Source organism: Anguilla rostrata, chromosome 16 (assembly GCF_018555375.3).
Source record: "Anguilla rostrata isolate EN2019 chromosome 16, ASM1855537v3, whole genome shotgun sequence".
Lineage (NCBI taxonomy): Eukaryota > Metazoa > Chordata > Actinopteri > Anguilliformes > Anguillidae > Anguilla > Anguilla rostrata.
Window position 1 is genome coordinate 8,769,974 of NC_057948.1, and position 18,379 is coordinate 8,788,352.

Below are 18,379 nucleotides of genomic sequence, written 5' to 3' on the forward strand. Positions count from 1 at the left end.
GCTTTAAATTTCTTAATTTGCTCTCATGGTGGAAATAGGCAGTTTCTAACATTAATATATTTTTCTACCGCCATTGCCATATTTATGAAGGTAAACTGCCTTTTGTCTCATTTCATTTGTGTGTTCTCTAACTTTTCTCATGTTGATGGATGACAGTCCATGACTACACAATATCGTTTTTGAAAATAATCCTCCACACAACTGTCTCAAAGTACAAAGATCCATTTATTCAAAATCAATAAATAGAAAAAAGGTGAAAAAATAAAGTATAAAAGTACATCAGCCTGCAGAGAAGGCTGATGGTATTCACAATAACCCCAGTTGCAGCAACACAGTCCCAATTTATGGGGCATTGCTGCCCCCTGGTGTTTGGAAAAACAATCTACAGCCGGAGTAATTCCACATCACCACACACACACAATTGTGTGTAAAAACTGTGGAAATTATGTGAAAAAATTATAAAAACTAAAATAACTTTTGATCGTGCTTTTAACTCGCCGCGATTCTATGGCCAGCGTGTGTTTAAGCTGGAACAGTAGGCCAGCGAGTTCGGAATCAGACAGCAGGGTTACAGCACTGTGCTCTGCAGGTACACCCCCACTGGAGCTCACATAAGCAGCTGGTTGGGACAGTTTCCAGTGGGCGGTGCTCACAATGGGCACTCATTGGCCGCTCTGCACCCACGCTGGAAACAGTGCGTGGGGGATTATGGGATTTTTTTGTCCCCCACTTGCATGGAACAGGGGTATGGGTACCACCATGAAACCTGTCATACCATCAGGGAAGCTGTGATGAGCTGCATGTCTATGATGTAATCACCACAGACCAATCAGGGAACAGGGATGGGTTTCATTGGACCATACATTAATAGGTAAAAAAATGTTTTTATCCATTTTGAGGCATGGGGGGGAAAAAAGAGGGTAATTTTGCTGCCTTTCATTTTGGAACAAGGCGCAGCAAAGGGAACAGCTCAATGTGAACCTGCCCTATGACTTTAACCCAAATGCCTCTGATCCAGAACGGGACGTCCCAATGGTGAATTGAACCCGCTGCTGTGAAGGTGGGGGGGGGTGCAGCAGCCAGGGGCGTCCCACGTAGTCAGCAGCAGAGGCATGAGAGGATGAACTCTTTCACACGTAGGCACTGCAAGACACAAGCAGACAACACACACTCAACTGCCATCCTCAATAACCTTGCATCGCAAATACGCATTTGAAGCATGCATGTTTCCTTCTTTCTTTGTTTTTATTGCATGATAATTGTACAGGCAGTATAGTGGTGCGGAGTTTCTGCGTGGAGTTTGCATGTTCTCCCCGTGTCTGCGTGGGATTCTTCCAGGTACTCCAGTTTCCTCCCACAGCCCAAAGACATAAAGGTAGGCTAACTGGGAGAGCCTAAATTGCCCCTAGGTATGAGTTTGTGAGTGAATGGTGTGTGTGTCCTGCGATGGACTGGTGACCTGTCCAGGGTGTATTCCAGCCTCTCGCCCAATGCATGCTGGGATAGGCTCCAGCACCCACTGCGACCCTACCCAGGATAAGCATGTATAGATCATGCATGGAAGGACATTTGTATGTATTTATTGTGCTGTTTTCTTGTCCAGGTCTCCTTTGTAAAGAGATTCTATACCTCAATGGGACTTCTAAGCCTCATAAATTTTAAATAAAATTTCTAAGAACATTTTAAACACTAGAATTTTTACTTACCAAAACTAGGATGGCTAGTTTTCTTTTTTTTTAAATCTCTAATAGACTGCTACTGAATAAATACCAAACAGTCAACATCAAAACAACCATTAATAAATCAGATGACCGTTTCCATAACGACGAGTTATGCACCGGATGAGTGGATCAGTCTCGCCTTTGAACTCTAAACTCAAGATCTGACACATCGAATCTCGGAGATAGCAGAAGCTGTCAACATATGTTCTAACCTCCATACGCTGAACCTCATATGAAAATCGTTGAAGACCATGTCTTCGGTTGCTGACTGTATGATCCAAATCAGCCTGAAGGGGTCTAGTGAATTTTTTTCAGGGAAGCATGCCGTTTTAATTGTGGCTGTGTGCAGTTTTTGACCGCAGTTCTGTGTAGTTTGGATTATGCTTCTGTGTGGTTTGGATTATGGTTCTGCGCGATTTTGCCTGTGGCTCTGTGCGGTTTGGACTGTGGTTCTCTGCGGTTTGGACTGTGGTTCTATGTGGCTTGTATTGTGGTTCTGTGCGATTTGGTTTGTGGTTCTGTGCAGTTTTGATTGCGGTTCTGTGCGGTTCTCTGCCGGTGCCCCTTTCGCGGTCGTGCGGTCCTGACCTGGCGAATCGCGCCAGCGTGACGAACCCCAGGAGGAAGGCCAGCAGGTAGCCGGCCAGCAGCGCGGCGTTGATGATGACGTCGGCTCGCAGCACGTAGGACTGCCAGAGCAGGAAGTACAAGCACAGCAGCACCGTTCCCCCCGTCATAGCCAGACTCGCCCCCACACCCCGCTCACTCTCCTGCAGGTTCCCCTTCACACCTGCAGAGAGGAGGGGAGAGAGAGAGAGGGAGAGAGAGAGACAGATAGAAATCTTTTCACTCAAGAGCGTGGTGTTAGGCAGCCCCACTCTATTTTATATCTAAATATATGAGGTAGCGGTGTTATTAGAACAATCTACAGCCCCTGGCCCAACACTAAATGAGATGGAGGTTAAATTCCTCCTTTATGCTGATTACCTGTTGCTGCTGTCGCCACCTGAACAGGGGCTACAGCAGCATCTGGATCTGCTACAGCAGTACTGCCAGAACTGGGCCCTGACAGTAAACCCTAAAAAATCTAAAATAATGATCTTCAAAAAAAAGCAAGATCTTAGGAAAGCAGACACATGATTATTCTAGGATACACCACCCTAGAACACACTATGTTTTATTATTACCTAGGACTGAAAATCAGTGCCTCAGGAAACTTTGGTCTGGCAGTGAATTCACTGAAAGAAATGGCCTGTAGAGCTTTCTGTGCAATCACAAAAAAATTCTACCAGATTGATATTCCAATTAGAATTTGGTCAAAAATATTTTACAGTGTAATCCTGCCAATTGCTTTATAAGGAAGTGAAGTATGGGGTCCACTCAGTCAGCATGACTACACTAGATAAGAGAAGCATCCAACTGAAGCCCTGCATACAGAATTCTGCAGAACAATTCTAAACATCCAAAGACTAACACCTAACAATGCATGCAGGGCTGAATTAGGACGATTTCCACTGGCTATAAATATACAAAAAAGGGCACTCAAATTCTGGATGCATCTCAAATCAAGTCTCGAAACAACTATACATTTACATGCACTTCAAACCCAAGAGCTGAATCCTGAAAAGAGTCCACTAAGTCAGCTGGTACAAAGAACAACTAATAGTCTCACACCTAACAATAACATATCTCAGACCAGCACTGCTTCACAAAAACAAATCAGAATAAACCAAACTGTTAATAAAAAAAAAAAAGCAATTATCTGTAACATTGGAACAGCCAAACCAAAACACAAAACAAGCTTAATTGCCACCTGGCCCTAAAACGAGAATACAAATCAGCTGAATATCTTGTTACAGCCCGGGATATTTAGCAGAGACGAGACCTTAGCAAGTACAGGCTCAGTGACCACAGCCAGAGAGACAGTGAGTGACACTATTTTATTAATTTTATTTGAATCTCTGATTGTAATTGTGACTGCATTAATTATTGTCCATGCATTACTTGTACTGGTACACTACTTGTTTTTGTGCGTTTGCTTTGGCAATATCTACTATGTGTATTTCCTGCCAATAAAGCACATTCAATTGAATTGAATTGAACTGAGTGGGTGAGACAGAGAGAGATAGAGAGAGGAAGAGACAGAGAGGAGAGATTTTATAAACGATGTGCATCAGGGGAAATAGAGACTGAACTCCACTCTCTTCTCTCCTGTCCTGTTTATGTTTATCTAAGACAAGCTTTCGTAGGTAAAGTCAAAACCAGCGTTGCATCATATGACAGCATAACATATGATGGCAAATTACGCGTATGTCTGGGAGAAGAACCAGAACTCCCAGAGTCATCTGCACAGCATGTGACAGCCTGTTATGAGCTGAGAGAGAGAAAAAATGAACAAATCAACATCGTCCTAATCTGATCAGTTCCAGAAAAAAAATAGCTTTTCTTTTTTTACAAGTATATGCTGTTTATTGTATATAGTGTTACTTTTGCAACAATGGTTGATTGCCATTGAGAGATGGAGTGACAGAACGAGAGAGAATGAGACAACCAGAAAGAGAAAAAGAACAGGAGAACAAGATACAAAGAAAAAGATAGAAAGATGAGAGTGAAAGTGAGAGAAAGAGCAACATCAGCGTAAATTATAACACAACTGAGGGCACACATACTTCACGCCACTCCATGCCATCACCATAGAGTTCTACTTCCTTTTTTCTCACTGAAAATAATAAATGTGCCGAGGCACACAAACTGAGCAGATCTGGATCTCCTCTATCACTGACCCCAGTACAGTCTCAGAAGCCCCAGCCCTGAATCATACAGCAGACCCCAGATTCATGTCTCCCCTATCACTGACCCCAGTACAGTCTCAGGAGCCCCAGCCCTGAATCATACCGCAGACCCCAGAGTCATGTCTCCTCTATCACTGACCCCAGTACAGTCTCAGAAGCTCCAGCGCAGCCATGAGGAATAGCAGACACAGATCCAGGGTCAGGTTTCCATCAGGATAGCTCAGCACCTGGCCTGGAGAGACACATCACACCAACAAGCCTCATAAACATCAGCAATCCATACGCAACTCTGCAGAGCCAACGTAAATAGGGTAGGGGGTTTTCAAGAAAATAAAGCATGAAAACTCACGTACTTATGCTCTGAAGGTAAAGCCATGATTTTATTTGACTATTTGTCAGCTATCATTTCAGCCAATAGGCCTTCCAGGGGTTTTTACATAAGAAGGGTGATTCGCCCTCATGCCCACATACTCTTAATATGAAAAATTCAGGTAATAAGAAATTACAATGGCAAGAACCTATATCTCATTGGCTACTTGCACTTTATTTTTCGGGTTTAATCACTGCACTGTTTTTGTATCAAATTTACATGCGTAAATGTTACGGGCACATTACACAGATATTGAAAAGGGAAAAAGCTTTTAAAAAATCCTAATTTCTCTATCTATTTTCAAATGAACTCTCAGCATACACGCACCCTTGTGTTCACCTTCCCTAGAACATCACCTGGTGCAAGTTGATGAGAACCCTCTTTACTCACTCTTGTAGACGATCATGCAGAGCGTGGACAGGAAGTAGAAGAGGAAGTAGACGGCCGACAGGTAGAGCGTTATCTGGAAGGGCACGGAGGACAGCTGGGAGCCGGGGTTAAGGCCAGGGCCGCGTCCGAATCGGCCTCCTAACTACCGTGTCCTCAAAACATGTGCTGTCCGTTAAACATACTGCCTACTGTTTAGTGTGGATTTTTTAGTGCACAAAAATATCCTCCATACTATTTTCCAACAGTACTGCAGTGTAGTACGATGGGTAAGGGGCTGGTCTTGTAACCTAAAGGTCACAGGTTTGATTCCCAGATCAGACACTGCCATTGTACCCTTGAGCAAGGTAATTAACCTGCATTGCTTCAGTATATATCCAGCTGTATAAATGTATGCAATGTAAATGTTATGTAGAAAGTTGCGTAAGTCATTCTGGATAAGAGCGTCTTCTAAATGCCTGTAATGTAATGCACTGCGGAAGTGTCGTAAGACACCCCGCCCTAGTAGTAAAAAGGCCCTGCCTCTTCCTCCCTCATTTATGAGACCCAAAGTTGGCCCTGCCTCTTCCTCTGTGGAACCTCATAAAAAGGTATGGTATGGTTTACTTCCTGTAAAGTGTGCTCCTGAATACACTCTGCGAAACCCCAGAAATACGTATATCATCTGGGATTTTAAGTACACTACATTTAGAGAAAATTTCGCTTTACTTAACAACTTTCTCCAGTGTACTCCACGCATATACTCAATAGTAGGCAAGCTGTTGCGGACGCAGCCCAACTTTCACTCAACAAAGCACAGCATTCCACTGCAGCACATACGTTCAGAGACGCAATGTGCGTAAACATGTGGGAGTTCACATTTTATTCCCGCCTCCTGCATGCCAATCATGAAAACAAATGGTAGCTCCACACCAAATACGGGCAGTGATGTTTCAGGCTGCAGTCCAGGAGAGCTGGAGTGTCTGCTTGGTTTATTTGATCCTTTGCCTAAAAGTTGTTAAGTATTTAGTTGGATAATAGTCCGTTCACCTTGCTTCCAATGCCTAAAATGGCCACAGATCCAGGGATAAAATGTAAAATATGGCTTCATAGATGATGCCTTTTGTCAGGTGGTCCGAAATCGAATTGTGTCCTTAAAAATGGTAAGGATGAGTCATGCCTTTCCTCTGACAGGCGTTTCATGGATAGAATGACGCATAAGATCAGTTTAATTTCACACTTCCAGTTTAAATATAAGCATAAACGTCAGCTTATGAAATGAATACTACAGCTGCAATATCCGAGGCTTAGAGCGAGAAATGCGTGCGTGACCGACAGAGAAAGGATACCACAGTGGACGTTCGGCCTGAAATAAAAAAGCAGAGATTGCAGTGAAAAAAACGTCAGAAACATACATACACGTTCGTACCTTAATCAAACATCGCAAGCTAAAGTGCAAATTAATCGTACAAGTAAATTTTTGTTCCCTTATTTCTACACATCTTACTAAGGAGCTAAAATGTAGTTGTCCGCCTTCTACCGTGTTCCGCCTAACAGCTTTCAGCCCAGACCCAATTCTCCCTAAATAACTATACTCTCTGAAGCAGCATCCACCACATGTCGCCTATTTTTATAAGTTCATATGAAGGACTAAGAGATGAGATGACGCGTAATTGCGCACGCCGTGACAGATAAAACGGATACATCATCTTCTTTGATCACGTCTGCAGTGCAGTGGAATCTATACCAGCGCGTGTCTGGTTACCCTGGAAAATAACCAATATTCCAGCCTTCTAGCATCCCAATGTCCATTTTTCCATTTTACTCGAGGCTACTTACAACAGCTAATGTTACAGCATAATTACCTCATGTATCTGTCAACCGTAGACCTGCTATGCATAAATCCTTATGATGACAGCGGTGCACGTCAACAAACGTCTTTATAAGTTATGTATATAGATAGGCTTATGATTTTCTGAAAATACTCATTACAGGGATCATTTTTTGTTAGCTCATGTTTTCCCATAAATTAGTTTATTATTATTAGAGCTAGTCAAGTCATTAGCCTACGTCTATGGGCAAGCATTATTAACGTATCAGGGAGAAAATGTGGAAATTAATTTATTGCACATCTTTGAGTCCCGTAGGTAGAATAACGTTCGCTAGTCTAATTATTAGCCGTGATTATAATCTGCTGAATAACTACATAGCTAAGTAACACTTTAAAACTAAGCAAACGTCAACCTGCTTTCTGGTTTCCGTCAGATGTTTATAGCCAACTTAGTTTAGTACAGTTAGCTAGATTTAGCTTGTTGGTAGCTACCTAGGCTATAACTTCGCTTAGATGCCCAACACTTGGTAATTTTAGTCGAGCACTAACAAATGGTAACGTTGTTATGTATGACAGCGCTTTGAGTCCAGCCAGTTTATTCTGTTGCGATCTTTAATGTGGTATTTCACTTCAGAGAGCCAAAACTGTATCTATAGCAACGCGTCTACTTACCCGACCTAACTACCGCCATCTTGAACTACATGCTGCCCGGAAATCTGAATCACACAGATTGGGTTGTGGAAGCACTGCGCAGTTGCGTGATGAAGACGCCTTAGGGGCTGCGCGCAGCGTCCGGCACACTTGAGCTCTGTTGAACACTAGTTGAACAGTATGCAAGCTCATACCAAAGACTTAATTGTATTGATAGGGTGTGATACAACCTCCAAAATTAAAAAATAAAATCCAACTCAAGCTATATTTTTACAAAAATAATGGCTATGGCTATTTGTATGAACACAAACTGTATCCAAAAGCCAATCTGTTCAGATCATTTATTTCTGTGGTCCCCAACCCTGTTCCTGGAGATCTGACGTCCTGCTGTTTTTCACTCCTACCTGAACCAAGCACATCTAATTCAAAAGCTACAGATCTTATTCAGCTGTTACTTAATAGAGGCAGGTGTGCCAAATTAGATTTAAAATGAGAACATACTGGGGTGCAGACCTCATTACATTACATTACATTTATTTGGCAGACGCTTTTATCCAAAGCGACATACAATACAATCTCGAGGACCAGGGTTGGAACCAGTGGCTTATGTGTTATTAATTGTGTGTAGAGGGTCCTCTCTGAGTCACTAATGATAGCTGTTTGGGCTGCGATCAGGAGCAGGCTACTTTTAGAGTGGCAGGGACCGCACTACACAAGTACCAGGTAGGCCCAAGGGATCTAACCACCAGAGAATGTGGTCCAAACTCCTAAGCATGCTGCTTGAACAACGCCAACAATGTTATGTAAGCCTCCTACTAACTATCCAAAGGTCAAGAAAGACCTCACTGATTATCATCGGGAGTTCTCTGTTTCGAACACAGGTTTCCTGCCTTTCTGTTCTGCAACAAAAACCATTTTGCCTTTTTTTTCAGCTCAGATGGCTCAGAAGTTTTCCACTTCTCTTGGGTGAAGCGAAATGTCAAACTTGCTGTAAATCACAGATCCTTGCTTTGTCAAGTACACTGAGAACAGACACAGCGTAAGGTAACTCAAGGAATTTAAAGGATCGTTGAGGAGAGAAACTTCTAGGCCCAGCATACCTGGGTCAAATACTTTTCTGTGCTCCATTGATCTTGCCTGGTGTAATTGAGCCTGCCAATATGACCAGAAGGTGGGGTTTGCACTTTTTGAGAGTATTTCATCGGTTCCAATACACCAGGCAAGATCAGTAAAGCGTAGAAAAGCATTTGAATTCAAAACAAATACGTATTTGACCCAGGCCTTTTAAACAGGGTTATACGATGACGCTGACAATCACGGCAATATTACAACAAATCCGTTTAATTGCATTCGTTTTTTCAGTCAGGTAGGTACATATTGCCAATGTCTGTGTGTGCCTATACAGCTTCAAACAAACATATACAGCTTATCTTTGTTTATATACAAATAATTACAGTATGTAGACATTTAAGACATCATCATGCATTTGGAAAAGATACTTTTTTCATTTAAATATTTGACCTAGATTAATTTGGAAATCTGTAATGATTTGCCTGGGTTTTCCTGCTTGACCAATAAACGCATATCTCATGTATTACCATTTAACTTTTTTTACATAAATAGTTTCATAAAGTGCTTGAGCCAAAAAAAATTGGTTTCAGTAACAATATTTCTGATGAAAAGGAAGTATGTGCAGGGATATACAGTCCAAAATAAATTAAAACATCCAAATGTAACAGAAAATACATTGTCTTTGCTTTACTGTCATTTTCATTCTGTAAATATATGCATAGATTTCAGAACCTTTGAAAAATGACCTTAAAATCGTATTTATTTTGATACATTCTGCAATACATTTTTTTTAACTGCATATTGGAACAGGTGAGTAATGTTATTCTTTGCAATATTGCTGTATATTTTGACATTTACATATATTTTAAAATCTCCATTAGTGTGCTCTCACCATCGCACAATTTTTTAAAATTTAATTTTAAAATATTCGCAAGGTTTCAGTGACATTGGTGACATTCAAATTCATACATTTAAAAGCTTTTATGGTATAACTGAGTCATGGATGTACCTGGATTCGACTTTGAAAATCTCCTAGGATCAGGCATGACATAGGTTTTGAATTTACTATTATGCAGCTAAAATTTTGCATTAATTAAGTTCCTATGAATGTGACCCATTTTTTGGAATGGTCATACCAAGAGAAGATTTATACAGCATTAAGAGAGGAAACTCTGTAAGGGTTGGCGTGTCTTCCACTAATTACACTGGATCAATTAGTTAATTAGTTAATTAACTCACTGATGAAACCACAGCACATCATTTCATATGGGAACATATGAACAGTCTTCAGCTGTCATTCATGAGCTTGCCTATGCATCCAGTTAAAATGTCAGCCCTACATGAATGACTGGGCTGCTTAAATAAGTATGAACAGAAGTTAGTCATGAAATCCAGAAACAGACACAGCCCTCCTTGCCCACCCCTGGTTTTGGGGAACCCGAATATTGATTCATGGCATGATAAGAGCTCTGTAAAATGGACTCACTCTATGAAAAATATTCCGAATTTTTGGCTGGACCGCAACAGCGGGGCCAGCCCTACAAATGCGAATGTCTGTGACTGACTGACTGACTAAGTAAGTGATAAAGTTACACCGCGCATGTCTGTGACGTCAGCCGGGTCGGTCCAGCCATATACTAGGTTTTAACCTGGTCTTGTTAATCTCTATACTGTACATACACTGCATATCCTGGAACACAAACATCTACAAAAGGGGCCCTGGAAAATGTAGTTTCAATTGAATATCTTCATTACTTCAGCACAGAAAATTTTGTGGGGCCACAAAGCCCACAAACTAAATGTAACCAAGGCAAACTGTAAAATATGCTAATTTTGTTGTATACTTTTCCTCATATACTATCGTTTGCATGTACATACAGCCAGCGCATAATTTATGATGAAATACCAGGAAACAACCAAAACATCCAAACCTCATTAGTAGTCATGAAAGAGCTAAGTGGGGCACTGTAAAACAAAATGGTTTTGACTTGTTTAGAAATCAGTGATGTTGTTGGTTGCGTTGCATTTAATAGCATAAAGCCTAACATTTATAAAATGACCACAAAAAAGTATAAGAACATTTTGCTTTAGTTCTTGCAAACTAAACTTGAACTTCAAACATGAAACAAACAACTAAATTTGGACTGTGCACAAAACTATTATTGCTACTATCGCTACAAACTTTAGGTTATTTTGAAGAATTGATGTAGTACTGATGGACATTTTGGAGTTTGCATCTATGTGTTGGATCATAAGTGACCTTGGTGGCCAAGAGTGTGCATTTCTGGCAAACCAGACTGGATAAAATTTAAACATAATGTAGAAGCATTTATATATTTATATATAAAAGCTTTATATGGGGCATTTATGTAATTTACGGGCCAAACCATACCATAGCAGCCCAAATTCAATTACCCAACGACTTCAGCGGATATGACTGCATTTTTCAAGTTATTGCCCCCCATTAAGAAAATGCTCATGCACCTCTCAATTCCTTCGTGCTACCATAAAGGCCCCCACCAATATGGCGGCAGCAGCCACGACAGCCCCTCCAATGAGGAGTGGCTTCAGGCAGTCCAGGCAGTGCTTTTTGGGCTCTGTGGCTTCGGCACCCTCTGCTGGTGGCTGGTGGTTGGCTGTCTCGTTCTGCTCCAGTGCGCCATCCTCAACAGGCTGTTCTGCAGCAGGGGCAGCTGGGGGTGGGGCTTCCTCTGGGGGCGGGGCTTCCTGCGGGGGTGGGGTAGCACGGCTGGGGTTGTTCTTCCTGGGCGGGGCCACGGGGGCAGCATTGGCCTTGCGGGGTGTGGCTGCTTCCTTCTTCCCTGTTCTCTCTGTCTGTTTCTTGGGGGCCCCGGGGCCAATCTTGCTTTTGGCCTCCATAAAGATCTGAGAGAGACAGAGAGCAGGGGTCATAGGTCAGCAGGAGTCCCCAAATTGTGGTCCTGGAGAGCCGAAAATGTCTGCTGGGGTCCCCAACCCTGGTCCTGGGGAGCCGCAGGGTGTGCTGGGGTCCCCAACCCTGGTCCTGGAGAGCCGCAGGGACTGTTGGGGGCCCCAGCTCAGGTCTTGGAGGGCCACAGGGACTGCTGGGGTCCCCAACCCTGGTCTTGGAGGGACCTGCTGCAGGATCTGCTGTTGTTCCTTTTTTTGAGTAGTTATTTGGTTCAAGTTAAAATAGAACCCAACAGACCCAGTGTGGCAGTCCAGGACCAGGGCTGCAGACCACTGAGCTGGAGAGCTGATCTCAGATCAGGTTTCCCATGGCTAAACCCTAACATCATCCATTATGAGCTAGAAGCCTAAACTGATCCTAGATCCGCTCTGCTGCTCTGTGAAGTTTAATGATTACAGGCCCTGCATCCCATAGAGTAGGCAGCCCCAGATTAGCACCAGGATTGCAGATTAATGTCTTGCATTTTTATACGCAGACTCACCAGGCTACACTGCAGTTCCAGGTCAGCTGGAACAGTCCTAGAAAACAGCGTGCTTCAATTACAGAGGCTGCACACTGCACGTCACACACACACACACACTCACACGCACATGCGCGCCCTCCCACACGTTCAAACTGCATGAGTCATCCACACGGGCAAAGGCAGAACTGAGGTAAGGGGTGGGGTGGGGGGGGGGTGAAAGGGGGAACACACTGGGACGGCTACAGAACAACAGAATAGAAAGGCAGACGAAATGGAGGGATGATCGATGGACTATTTACGTTCACTTTTTTCCCTGACCTGTGCTGTGTCCTTCTCCCTTGCATCCTACCGTATGTACACTACACACTCACACGCACACACACACACATAAGCCTGCACACACATATAAAGAGACAGTCTCTCGGTGTGAGGTGCACAGCGGTAAGGTTTGGGAGGGCGGTGAAAGACCCAGACGGAGGGGGGTGGGGGGGTGAAATGAGCGTGAACCAGCTCTCCAAAAAAACCCTGAATAGCATACTGCTGACAGATGATCACTGAACAATTTGCTCATGGGGTGGGCCGCATTGCAGACGCCTCTCAGATAGGCACAGGCATGCTCACAGTTCATTACATCACTCTGCTCGATTGTCGCATCATCGCATGCTTTCTCCCGTCACGAAATGCACTCAGCGCGTTGCAGTTCATCCCCGGTTTGGCTGCGAGGAAGAGGTCCGGCTTACCTTACCTCTGGCCCTCAGTCTGTTTGTCCTCGGGGCGTGACTCTCGGCACGGCTGAATCAGCGGAGGAGGAGCGGGAAGGGAGAGAGCGAGAGAGAAAACGAAAAAAGGCGAGTAACGAGGGCCGGAGAACGCAGACAGGGTCACAGGACGGACGGAGAGCGCCGGGAAGAGAGATAGGAAGCGGGAGGAGGAGGAGGACCGGCAGGGCTGGAACGTACCACTCTGCTGCCGAAAAAGGGGGGCGCTTTAAGTGATGCCGGTCTTCTGCAGCTCTCGGCTGTGGAAAGGCAGTGAAGAGCAGTGTGTGCACTGGCGTCTGTTTAAACGAGCCAAGATCACTTTAGTATGCTTTATGACCCTATGTAGTGTCCTATATATTGCTCATTTTACTGCCTGCAGTAACGTGCAATAACGTTTTATGGTGTCAGTTGTGGGGGATCTTGCTGCTACACCGAGATACAGAAATATTGAAATATTCCTTTCATAAATAGCTCACCATGACAGCTGATCACATTGCAAAAGTTGCTAAAGGTTGTGTCAAAAATATTCCAGTCATTCCAGTCTTGCGAGAGCGTAATGCCAATGTTTAATCACCTGACACAGTGATGTCCCAAGGTGACCCCATGTGAAGAAATAGTATGCTGAAGTATACATGAAGTGTACTATTTTATTCATCAGGGTACTTTAAAAGTTGTTGTTTTTTTCTTTGTTTTGTTTTTTTTGTAATTCAATCTTTATTATAGTTTTATTATTAATATTTATTACTTTTTTATATTACATATAATCATGTAAACAAAATTACCTTCTTTCTTTGACTTGTTCAGATGGCAATGTTATGGGAATCTAAAGAACTGTGGGGAAAGTGCGAATAAAAGATTGGATTTATAGGAATTAAAAAATAAATAAAGATTCAGGAGAAGAATTTTCAGACAGCTTCTAACGGTATTACCCTAACTTGCTAATCAGGCATTCCCGATGGGTATAATTCACCAGGTACATCCACTTCCTTTGTCAGTTATTTCCGGTGATCCCTCTCCACCATTTCTACCTCCATACTACATTTTATTCTGTGTTTTTAACTTCTCTTTGCTCCGTCTGTCATTCATGTTCAAGGGGTGGGGGGGGGGGGGGGGGGGGGGTCCACAACCTGATCTTACAGGCCGGTGTGACCCTGTCTCCAGACTCCTAGCCCGATATCAAATACATTAGGGCTGCCCAATCCTATTCCTGGAGATCTACTGTCCTGTAGGTTTTCAGTTCAACCCTAATTTGGCTGCTCTAATACCTTGTTAAAGAATCTCCAGTTTGTGCAGAACGTAGTCGCTCGTATCTTGACGAGAACTAAGAAGTATGAGCATATTACCCCGAAGGTAGCATCGCTTCACTGGCTACTGATAAAGTATAGAATAGATTTTAAGGTTTTGTTCCTGACTTTTAAAGTTCTGTATGGATGTGCACCAGTGTACGTAACTAACCTGCTTTTACCTTATAAGCCCACAAGGTAACTTTGTTCTCAAGAAGCAGGCTACTTGGTAGTCCCATGAATATCTAAAAACCTGAAGGTTGCTAGAGCTTTTTCCTGCTGTGTCCCACTATTGTGGAACTCCCTTACAAAATTTATAAGGAAGTCAGACCCTGTCTCAATATTTAAATCTAGATTTAAAATGCACCTTTATGCTCAGGCTTATAATATAAGGCTTATGATCAGTCTGGAGACAAGGTGGGAGAAGCCTGTAGCCATAGAGTATTGTGGGGTGGTATCCTTTCCTTACTGTCACCTGTCAATCAGCTGTGACCCAACTTTACATGGGCTGGCTCTTGATAGGTGGGTATGGTTGTCTCCCCCTCATGACTACTTGGGTTCTCAATCCCTGAGTGGGCTATGCTTTGTAAGGGTTGGAGTGAAAACCTGCAGGACAGTAGATCTCCAGGAACAGGACTGGGCAGCCCTGAGATACATCAATCATTCCTGAAGCAATGAACAGCACACCTTTATGAAGCTTGTATGAAATTTTGACTCTGCTGAGCTTCTCTTTGTGTCGTTTCTCGGGGGCAGGCTGTGACTATGCTCCTCCATTTCGCTCAGCTCATTAGAGACGCTCGCTAGCTAGAGACGCTCGCTAGCTTGACCGGAAGTGCATGGGATCAGAGGGCAGTTCGCCGTGATTCATCGCAGAACAAATAAAACGGTGCGATGGTTACACTCGCTGGAAAAACCCCGAGGGAGAGCTACGGAGCCAGATACAAAGCACGGGGTTCAAAGCGATTGCGTCAAACTTGCATTAGTATGCATCTGTCAGTAATTTATGCGCGCTAAGCCAATTACATCTGTGTGCAAATCCAATCCATGCTATAAACTGCAGTTCAAATATGTATAATTATTATTAGACTCCTGTATCAATACTGGGTAGATACAGCACAGATTCATTAGTCTTAATCAGTATGAGTTGGCTGAATATAGTATAGTACAATGGCTTGGGTACTGTACCGCATAGCAGGCCTATAGTACAACATGAGATTGAAGTCCCGTTGGGAAGATAGTAGAAATGTTTTATTTTAAATGAAATTGCTTCAGTAAATATCCAGCTGTGTGTAAAAAGCCAGTGGTGTACGTCGCTCTGGATAAAATGTCTAAATGTGTATAGCAATGCCTAATTGGATGAAATGTGCAGAGAAATACACACAGCTGCCCAAATCAGACCATAGGGGGAAGTAGTGCACAACAAGACCCGCATGTGATCTCACCAACTAAAACCTTCATTTCCTCCAGATGATACTCTGGCCAATCATGCACTGTTTAATTGCTCTCCCAGTCCAGGCTGACCACAGACCCATACAAACACAGTCCCAACTAACACAGTCCCACCTGACCACAGACTCATACAAACACAGTCTCAATTGACCACAGTCCCAACTAGCACAGTCCCAACTGACCACAGACCCATACAAACACAGTCCCAACTAACACAGTCCCACCTGACCACAGACTCATACAAACACAGTCCCAACTGACCACAGTCCCAACTAGCACAGTCTCAATTGACCACAATCCCAACTGATCAACAGCCCCAACTCTTATGCACTGAGGCTATTTAAAGCCTGTCAGGTTTCCTTGAAGAGAACTAAAACTGGATTCCTTGAAATTTAACACCCGTTTCACAAAAAGCTAAATGCACCTTCGATGATTTCTTGTTTTTATTTTTCACGGGTTCAGATGAAAGGGTGTGCATTGAAATGGCTGCCAAAGCATTTCTTGTTTCTTTTATTAAGAGCATTTTCTGAGCTCAGCTTGAGCGGAGCAAAGCAGAGCCGATCAATTTGACCGTGTTTATCCTTGTCGAATTTGAAATGGTTTGAATATTAATGTGCAGAGCGAACAGGGCTCTCACCTCGTGAGGCTTCCCCGCTAGTCTGTGCTTCGCAGGCAGAGCTTGCAACGCTAAATTTAATGCAAGAGACCAGCTTTTATGTAGATTCACAGAAATCCCCACGAGTAACATAAAATCAATTGGAAATACATTGGAATGGCTTGGATCAATTAGATCAGAAGGAGCTGGCTCTGTCTGGCCACGCAGAAAGATGACATATTTCCTAGCTTCTGCAAAGGGTACAGATGCAGGCTGTGAGTACATATTCTAGAACACAGGAAAACAGGAGCCCTGAACTCATCCATTGCGCTAACCACCAAATCCAGACTTTAAATACATTAGAACAGAGCAGCAAGACCACCTAGCCAGCAAGCATGCGGTAGCCACTAGCCCGTTTTATAAATCCTGGTCCACTGAGATGAGAAGCAGTTTAAAAGTGCGTAAAATAGCGGGTGAACAGCCTCACCACCAGCGGCCCTCTATAGAGCTGACTCCAACCGGGGGTCCGATTACTCGCACGGGCGGGGAGGGAGGGGGGGGGTGGGGCATCCCTAACATGAGAAGGAAGAAGCTGTGTGTTCACTTGAGATCTGACTAATGCAGCCACTTGATTTTTCAGTTCATTGGCATGCTTGTTAATGAAGTAAAATGAATGAAAACAGATTGATACCAGCGATCGATTTAAAGGGCGGTTTTCCGCCCCAACCCTTTTCAGCTCACCAATCGCCTCTGGTTAACCCAGTGTGCCTCGCTTGCATTTATGGTGTAGATGCACAGGACGCGATTACTAATGAAGCCTCTTGGCAAGCAAGTACACCGCCTCAAATGATGACATCATTTTTCTTCCTGTATGAGAACTGATTGCTTTCGCCCTAGAAACAGGCTGCAGTCCGCCGCTGTTCCATTTTTTAATGAAGTTTTGCTAAATCCAAATGGCGGTGAACTCACTCCGCCCTTCCTGTCTATAAATTCACCAATTTTACTTTACAGATTGATAAAAATGAACGATAATGAGCCAAAGCTGCATCGTGTTAAAATACGTTTCAGGATTAAAGATTATGGATGAACATAAACACAAGACATAGCTCCGGTAAGACCGATTGTCTAACAGTCGGAGGGTTGCCGGTTCAAACCCCGCCCTGGGCATGTCAAAGTGTCCTTGAGCAAGACACCTAACCCCTAACCCCTAACTGCTCTGGTGAATGAGAGGCATCAATTGTAAAGCACTTTGGATAAAAGCGCTATATAAATGCAGTCCATTTACCATTTACCATTTAGCAGGAAACAGAAACCAACACACACGAGGAGACCCGTGGCTCGATGTTTGAGAAGCTATGTTTCAGATGAATGCTTGCTTATTCAATGAGTCATTCACTTTTGGTGTATCTGATCAGCACTTTGATTCAAATCAAAATATATATAAATAATATAAATTATTTAATATTATTATGAATGTCAGTAACCTTTAAGGTCGATTATGAGTGAGTCTGCTTTGTATCCGTGCCTGTGGTAATCAGGTAGATCCTTCTTAGCTTCCAGTTGTTAATGTGTAACATGCCTGCACACGATGTTAGACTATTTGACTTAACATATAGTGATGTTGATCATGTGTATTGTCCCTGTCAAATAAATAAATAAATAAATAAGGAAAACTTTCATGGGCGTGTTGGGGAGTTTGGAATGCTGGCTATGTTAGGTCGGTGGTAGAGATGAAGTGTGCTATTAGTCGTAGCATTAAGGATGCATCGCACTGCTCATAGCTGCCTTCTCAGTAGCCCAATCTGCAACATTCTGCAACCAGATGTTCAGGCCAGTTCATTTCTATTATAGGCTATAATATGTAGCATTTTGGCTTGCTTGAATATCCCCCATTTTTTCGCTGTTGGTTTGCACTACTTGGTTCTTTTCCCCCGGATAGGTCAGATTAGTATTGGGGTGGGGTTTGAGCAGTGACCTGCCAGTTTAGAGCAGGAATGTGGCAAAAGTATCACACCAACTGAGGTGTGTGTGTGTGTGTGTTTGTGTGTCGTGTGTATATATGTGTGTGTCTGT

The 18,379-nt window shown here is 43.2% G+C and overlaps 2 protein-coding genes across 4 annotated transcripts; both read right to left on the reverse strand.

Moving 5' to 3' along the window:
• Positions 1 to 206: 206 nt before the first annotated feature.
• LOC135242051 (transmembrane protein 80-like) lies at positions 207 to 8,123 on the reverse strand. The gene is made up of 6 exons (XM_064312939.1): positions 7,753 to 8,123; positions 6,599 to 6,615; positions 5,274 to 5,367; positions 4,653 to 4,745; positions 2,310 to 2,511; positions 207 to 1,143 (listed from the first exon to the last, which is right to left on the reverse strand). The coding sequence occupies exons 1-6, from the start codon at positions 7,769 to 7,771 to the stop codon at positions 1,131 to 1,133; spliced, it is 438 nt and encodes a 145-aa protein (XP_064169009.1). The 5' UTR covers positions 7,772 to 8,123; the 3' UTR covers positions 207 to 1,130.
• Positions 8,124 to 9,052: 929 nt separating this feature from the next.
• Positions 9,053 to 13,165, reverse strand: LOC135242294 (fibrous sheath CABYR-binding protein-like). Of its 3 annotated transcripts, XM_064313313.1 has the most exons (3): positions 12,959 to 13,165; positions 12,237 to 12,273; positions 9,053 to 11,688 (listed from the first exon to the last, which is right to left on the reverse strand). In XM_064313313.1, the coding sequence occupies exon 3, from the start codon at positions 11,680 to 11,682 to the stop codon at positions 11,290 to 11,292; it is 393 nt and encodes a 130-aa protein (XP_064169383.1). In that variant the 5' UTR covers positions 11,683 to 11,688; positions 12,237 to 12,273; positions 12,959 to 13,165; the 3' UTR covers positions 9,053 to 11,289. The 3 variants fall into 3 exon arrangements, with proteins under 3 accessions (XP_064169383.1, XP_064169384.1, XP_064169382.1); XM_064313314.1 differs by lacking the exon at positions 12,237 to 12,273 and having other exon boundaries at positions 12,964 to 13,164; XM_064313312.1 differs by lacking the exon at positions 12,237 to 12,273 and having other exon boundaries at positions 12,959 to 13,164.
• Between the last annotated feature and the right edge of the window lie 5,214 nt (positions 13,166 to 18,379).